Here is a 7,685-nt window from a genome sequence, read left to right on the forward strand (position 1 = left end):
CACTCGTCCCACATCAGGGTTTTCTGATGCCACCGCATACTCTCAGGGAGCATAGTAGGGCGGTGTGTGAGCAATTTTTCTAGGCCGGGGCTGCTGGAATTGGAGGAAGAGGCAAACGGCCCCATTTCGATGTGCTCTGTGTCACAGCTGGTCCTTAGCCAGGAGTACAGACCACACACGAAATGGGTCGGCAGGGGGATCACATTCTGTCTTCACTCCTCAAACCTCTACTCATGGGGCTGTTATAAACAACAGCATGTAGTCAACACCCAGCCTGCAGCCTAGTACATAGTGAGTGCTCGGTGCGTGGTACCTACCCTGTTACGGATGCCAAACCATGTCATGTTCAAATACAAAGCAGTCAGCAGCGTCCGAGCCAGAACAGGAGGGAAGAGTTGTGTCTAGGAAGAAAGCATTTCAAGGACACATTGCAAAGGTTTTCCTACAGGTAGGTGAACATTTAGAGACAGGAGTGTAAGAGTTCGCCGTCCCCCCAAACCCTGGAGTGGGAAAGCGGAGCGAATACTTTATTCTGAAGCTTCGACCCCCTTGTGTCCACTGTCCCCCTTGCAGGTCTGGCACCCTCCACGCTCTGTAGTTTCATTTCTTCTTCATCCGGGGTCTCAGGAGTGGGGGCGGAGCGGAGACCGAGGCCCGCCACTGTGACCACAGTGCACTCCGGGAGCAAGTGACTGGCTCTGGAGGTGGGGCCCAAGGGCGGGGCCGGGGAAGGGGGCCCCCACCGCCCCCGCGGGGCCGCCAGCGCCACCAGCCGCTCCAGAGTGATCCCACCTTGCATGGTGCGCCTTCCTGCACAGGACTGGAAGACAGAAGTTTTTTATGGCCATATTTTATACTGCAATTCTGAAGTGTTCGTTTCTCACAAACTGTACTGACTCAAGGGAGCTGACGTGATAGGATCTGGTGCTGTACATACGAATCTTGCAAAGCTCTGATAGAACGGACCTCCCTCGTCCTCTTTCCCAACCGTCGTCACTTCTGCTCTTCTAGGTGTGGGGAACCGTCTATGTTGTATTTTTTCATTAATGACAAAAAAGGTTTCAACTGGATTATTTAAGTCTTGGTAAATATTGCGCATTAGGGTTTTTATTTTTTACCCTTTAAGAAATATGCCCTTCTGATCTTTACTTCTTAGTCACATGACCTGTATCTTTTGCTTATCAGTAGTTGAGTTTTATGTTAACCTTTAAGAGAGGTGTTTTGTTTTCTTTTTTTTCCCTCCAAGGGGAATGTAAAGGTATTTTTAAAAATTCTAATAAGAGGATCGAGAATCTGTCTCCAAGGCGAAGAGTGCACTTTACTTCTATTTTTTCCTCCTTCTCTCCCCTTCCCTGGAGAGGCAGCTCTTTAAGAAAACAACTCAGCAGTCCAGTGAGGCTGCCTTGTCTCCAGGGCCACCTGGGGAGGGAACCTGCAGAAGACCTTTTCCGACACCCCCTCCAGCATGCCCCTGGCCAACCAGAGACCCTAGGGGCCTTCACCGCCAGTGGTCAGAAATAAAGAAGCCTGCTCCCCCAAGACTAAGGCTAAACTTCAGAGGCTTCACTTGCTGTGAAGGAGATGCCCACCCAGCAAAGATATAAGAGCCTCCCTTCCAGAAGGAACCAGACGCCATTTTGGTTAAAGGGAATGTCTCACACAGCTTATATTTCTCACGAGGGTAACACAGAAAAGTCTGCTCTCAGCTATGCAGTTTTAAAGTTAATCTCTCTCGCGCTGTCTCTCTCTCTGTTTTTTAAAAATGCATTTCTAATCTTACACTTAAAATGGCCTCCAACTCACACAAGTTGTTTCTGCAGATTTTTACCCTGTTCTTCTATGAATGTTACCCAGGCGAGGAGAGGGAAGTGGCCTTGGAAAAGAGTCCATTTATCTGGGGTGGTAAGGAGAGGTGACCTGCCAGGCAAGCAGGACACTGGCCAGCGCGGTGATGGCCATCCAGCACTCGCAGCCCTCCCTCTGACCGGGGCAGTCTGAAAACCAAAGACCCGTAGTGGTGGTGTCACCAAAGGTGCCAGTTGCCTGGGATTTAAGAATTTCTTGGGAAGTAGAACTTTCATTGCTAAAACTGGCAATGTCCCAGGCAAAGCGGGCAGCGTTGTTTACCCATGTGATGCATAGGTGTTGCAGGGTAGAGCACGGAGCGAAACCCAGGGCAAACCACTTCCCAAGGGGGCTTTGAGGAGGCTCTCTTGCAGAGGCTTGCAGGTGGCTCCAAATTCTAGGTTTGCAAAAGCCCTCCCTTGACCCCCTGCCCACCATAATACCATGAGTCTGCATTTCACACCGTCAGCCTCAAGCCTGCCATGAGTCCCTGTAGGTCTGCCTGATGGCCCAACAACTCTACTGGCTGTGGTCCTCCTGCCCTTCTCCTATAACTAGCCACATTCAGCAGGTCCTGTTGGTCAAGCCGTCTTGTGGTCAAGCCACACCTATGCCTGTGTCCAGGCCAAATGTTTAGTGATAGCCACGCCCCCCCCCCATACACACCATGTTTCTAGGCTCAGCAGCTCCATTCTGCCTCCATTAGTATGGCAGTGCAGGTACATATAAGAGCAGACAGGAAGACAGACAGCTGGTCTACCCTGTTCCCAACATGCATCATATGCACCCAGCCCCTTGGCAGGAATCCCACTTGGCATCTGCCACACATGCATCCAGAGCGAAAATCAGGCTGTCGCTCTCCACGATTAATAAAAAAACCTAAGAAAGTCTATAAAATGACCACAGACCGAGTTGAGAAGCAGGTATTGTGTGAGTTGGATAAGTGTCAATGCCATGCCCGCAGAAGGAAAATGGCATGAATATTACAGAGTATCAGAAAACTGTGGTCTCTCTCCAGGGGCTTTATTAGGGTGTTGCTTACGAACAAGTGTAATGGAACATTCTTGTTTCTACAGTACAAGAAAACAAGGAATTAGATGTTAACGGGGTGATAATGTGCCCAAATCTGGTACCTGTGATGTGTGCCTGACTGGCTATCAGTTCTTTGCACCTTGTACTAGGTGCAGTCAGTTGCATTTGGAGGGCAACTTCTGAAGCCAAATTCTCTCATGGGTGATTAGATTATTTCCTAGAGCTGATATTTGGGGTGTACCTCCTATTCAATTAGTTTGAAGGTATGTCTCACCAAGAAGTGCAGAACAGGCAGGAGATGAGGCCCTGTGGCCAGCGTCCTCTTTGTGGTTCAGATGAGCCTGTGGCTGCACTTGGCCTGGAATGTGTCAACAACGCAGTGTGATGTGTAGGGACTGGTTTCAGCTCAAAAGCCAACTCTGTTGAACTTGACATCAGGCAAATCCATTCTGTCTCAGTGCCACTGGACTTAGGTTATTTCCTATCGTTTTAGGAAGAGAGGAAAATAAACCCAGAATGTGCCTTTTGTTAAGACCTGCCGAGCGGGGTGGCTAAATCCCAGGACCCTCGCTGATGTCAGATCCCACCAGTCGTAGCTGAGCCTTTCATACGTGCCCACAGCTTCCACTCGCTGTGGAAGCCAGCATGTGGCCAAGGCTAACAGATGGCCACCAGCTCCATCACAGGCTTCCTTTCAACCCCAGACCCTCCCCCAACCATTGGTCTCCTCAGCTTCTCAGAGCTAGTGGATTATTTTTTTTCATTTGAGTATGACATTTTGAACTATCCTTGAGTGGTCTTTCTCTCAGCTGCCCTGTCTGTCCCTCCTCCTCTTCCCCGCTTTTCATCTCATCAGTGAGGCAATAGGCAAAGCCATCACTGGTCTGAAATGAGCAGTGAGTGGTCGCCCACACGGTGCCCCCACATGACCAGCTGCTTTTTGCTCTTAAGCAGGGTACCCTGGGGTCTGGACTGCTCACTGCTTTCCCTCGGCGAGTACACTGCGGCCTGGGGTATTGGGTTGGGATGGGGTAAAGGCAGCTGGATCTGAGAGGGCAGGGAATGCCTACGGGGAGCACACAGGGCCACAGAAAGCCCTTGGGAAAAGAAGAAGGTGCCCATATAGATTGACAACTAGTCCAGGACAGCGCATGGCCATTGTGGCAGCAGGGCTTACCATCTCCTACTGCCTCTGACCCCATAAGAGAACAGCAGGATAATGTTCCCCTTCATGTCTCCTTTTTAAAGAAAAGAGCCATGTAGAAAGCATACCAAAAAACGAATGAACAAACAAACAAACAAACAAAAAACCAAAAAGCATGTGTGGCTTAGTGTTGTTGACTATGGCAGTGATTCTGGTCACTTCTAAAATCCCACCTCACAAGCAGGGAGCAGTTTCATATCCCCACACAAGAGCTTATCTCCTTTGAGAGGGTCCCACTCTCCAACTAGCTGTCAGCACAATGTCCAAGGAACTCAGTAGTCCATCGTGGGGCAAAGCAAGATGGCTTTGGCTCAATGGGCAAGACTCTGGCACTTAGGAAGCATTGGCCGTCTGATGGCAGGGACTTGGCATATGACCCTCAGACTCATTTACCTGCCCGGCACTGACCTCATCCTGTTCATTTACCTACCTTGGTGTCCAGCCTATCCTGGATGGGTTGTGGGTGGGAGAGGGGAACTCCCCTTTAGAACAAAGGTCAAGAACACCAGGGACAAAGGGGAGGGAGCCCAAATGACCCCTCCTGAAAGGGGGTTGACCCTCTCTCTCTCGAGGAGTGACAGCTTCATCTGATTTACCCATTGGGATTTGACATTCTATGAGTAATTTTCAACAGAAAGAAAAGGCCATATCCAGTGGGGATGACTCAGCATGTTAAGGCTCTGGCCCCCAGGGCTCTGCGGCCCACCCAGAGCTTTAGGTAGGGTTGCTTCCTTGCACTGGAGAAGCCAGGCAGGAACCATGGCCCCAGGGCTGGAGACAGGAGAGCTAGGGTGACTGCCTCTGTGTTACAGCCAGTAACACCCCCTCCTCTGTGTGACTCCCAGGGTTTCCTTTGGCTGTGCAAAAGGAAAGAAGGGCCAGCAAAGGGCAGGTCCTCCCATTTCATAAGCAGAACTAAGATGTACTCTTTCCCAGGGTCACACGCTCACTTCTGGCAAATGAAACGAAGGCCCTCTGATTCAACCGATGCACGAAACCTTTGCATGTTCTTCTGAACCAGTACTATTCCGCGTTCTGTCCCCTCTCCCTCGGCAGAGTTTGCCTTTTCCTTAAACACATTCCAGACCAAACACTGTTCAGTTTGTTTCAAAAAAAAAAAAGAAAAAGTGTATATCTGTATGGAACCCACCATTTTTTGTGGGGAGGGGGCACCCGGCTGCAAACGTACCTGACATTTGCACACAAGGGTTCCAACCCTTTGGTTTTCAGAGTTGAAAATGTTGAGATAGCAAAGGTGAATTGGACAAAGTCCGAAAAGGGGGAGGGGGCTTATTTCCTGAAGACCCCAAGAAAGGCAGCCTGCAGATGAGCTAGCCTGAAGAGCTTTCCTGTGGGCGGCGGGCAGGGAGGAGAAGGAGGAAGACAGAAGCCCAGGCCCCCTTCCGCCCCTACCGTCCTTGTGGCCCCAAGTGCATCACGGTCCGCAGCCTGGGCCAGGGCGCAAGAGCCCGGCCCCACTGTGAAGTCGGCCCTGCATGCCGGCCAAGGCCCGGCCCGCCGCCTGCTCCGTGCTGACCCCGACCCGAAGGAGCAGCAGCCCTTCCAGGCCGGCCTTCCCCACCACCTGCGGCTGCGGCTGCAGCGACTCGGCTTTTGGCTCCGGGGTGGGGGGGTGGGGGGCTCCGCTTCTGCAAACCCAAAGGCTGTGCATTCAGCAGCCAAGCCCGCTGCATGTGGCTTCCAGGTCTGGTTTCGTGGACAAAGTGTGGAATGGCTTCTCGGTGTCTGTATCTTTCTACACCAAAGGGACAAACTGTTCCGTTCACCCTTTGTACTAATGCTGCTTCTGCATTTGCCAGATCTACTTTTAACCTTTTGGTCCCCAGGGAACTTCTCATACAGTGATTATGTCTTCTGATTATTTACTGAATTATTTTACTTAGAGGTGATTTTATTTTCTTATGGACAGGAAAAAAAAGAGGAGTGTGTGAGGCTTCGGTCATAGAGATGAGTCACCACCAGGGACCCCAAAGCCCCAAACACTATAAATTACTCCTCAAAGGGAAACCTTCATCTGGACAGACTGAGATTGTCAGGCCGTCCTGCCAGCCTTGCACTTGACAGGCAGGGGACGGGGCAGGGCGGGCAGCCGGGCTTTGCAGAGAGAGAAGGAAGGAACTGGAGCGCATCGCTTGTTTGGACATTGGTCATACACACAGAGGCCTGTCCCCCTCCTTCCGGGGCCCTGGCATCAGAGTCATGACATGCCATCCAATGACAGCAGAGAGACTACAGCATCTTTGTTTCAAAAGACGGGTGGCTTGTTTCAGAGAACATTTAGCTGAGTGCCACATTCAAGTTGGACAACATAAAAGACACGTTCCGTCCAGAATAAAATTTGGAACAATTTCTAAATTGGCTGTAGTCAACTACACATAATGTCACTGCCCTTCTCGGAGCCCTCCCACCAGCGAGCGAGCATGTTTTCCAAAAGCTTACAGCGACGAATCCAGGAATGTCCCTGCGTCTATTATTATGAGGCTTGTGATTGGTTCAATTTTTCCATAAAAAACACGTTCGTCCCAAAGAAGGGAAACTGTGCATTTATTCCATGCATGTAACACTCTGCAAGAAGTTTAACCCACCTAGGTTTGCGGCACTGCAAAATTGTTCATGGGCCTATGTAGCAAATGATTCTCTGCCTTGACAATCATGTACACATATCAAGATTTCTATCATAATGATAACGAGATTGATGACTTCTTGTTTTCCTCCAATAAAGACAATTAATCACCTTCAGATGTATGTGGTTTGTTTCCTTCATAAAGAGCAGGAGGGGGTTGTGCTAACAGCTCTCTTCTCCTCTTTGCAGAGTTTGGATTGGAGGGAAGGGAGTTTGAACCCCTGGAAACACATAGGGTTCCCTAAATATTTTATGTCACCTGCCCAATGAGCCCGAAGTGCCAGGGACAGGAAGGGGCGGGCAGATCTTGGCTTCAGGACCCAGGGAGGGTGCCCCACTTTACAAAGCTCTCCTTTTCATTGCTGCTGCAGAAAATGGCTGGTGTGCGCCCATTAACTCAAATTGCACTAGCTGGATATTGAGTTGCTTAGAGGAAAAGCCGATTTCTGGGAACCCCTCTCTGAGTAAGGGGGTAAGCAGGCACATGCCTATACCTGTATTTTTGCTCAGCACAGCTTTGGAGTTCTCCATGCCCCCAAAAAGATTCATTCTGAGAAGAAGGCTGCCTGCTATCTTTCTTGGGGGTGTGGGGGGTGAGGCTGCATTTCATAGGTCACCAAACATATGGTGGGGACTAGCTCTGATGACCAGACAATTCCTCCTATCTAAATGGTAAGTGGCTATTTGCAGGGGGAAATGAACCGGATGTGTGTTAGAGAAATGTAGAATTAACGCTGTCCCAGCAGCCATATCAGATGAGACGGCATGGGCCATTGTGGATCTAAGTGAGCCCCAAAGAAATATGGTGCGCACCATCGGACATCTAGTCTTTTCTGATTTGATTATGGCGTCTCTTAGCCCAGACCCTAACTATAAAGCATATGAAAGCAAAGGGATCATTCAGGGGGTTCATAGGTGACATTGTTGATGCAAACTTTTGGACTCAAAAGAACTTTGGTA

The 7,685-nt window shown here is 50.0% G+C and overlaps 1 protein-coding gene across 2 annotated transcripts in view; it reads left to right on the top strand.

The window, feature by feature from the left end:
• The window catches only part of CAMK1D (calcium/calmodulin dependent protein kinase ID), a 435,052-nt gene extending 428,211 nt beyond the window's left edge, over nt 1-6,841 (top strand). For both annotated transcript variants that reach the window (XM_043564752.1, XM_043564753.1), the window contains exon 11: nt 574-6,841. In XM_043564752.1, the coding sequence (XP_043420687.1) occupies nt 574-692 (119 nt within the window). In that variant the 3' untranslated portion in view covers nt 693-6,841. The remainder of the gene's footprint in view (nt 1-573) is intronic.
• Nucleotides 6,842-7,685: the final 844 nt, after the last annotated feature.

The sequence above is a fragment of the Prionailurus bengalensis genome, chromosome B4, assembly GCF_016509475.1.
Source record: "Prionailurus bengalensis isolate Pbe53 chromosome B4, Fcat_Pben_1.1_paternal_pri, whole genome shotgun sequence".
Classification (NCBI taxonomy): domain Eukaryota; kingdom Metazoa; phylum Chordata; class Mammalia; order Carnivora; family Felidae; genus Prionailurus; species Prionailurus bengalensis.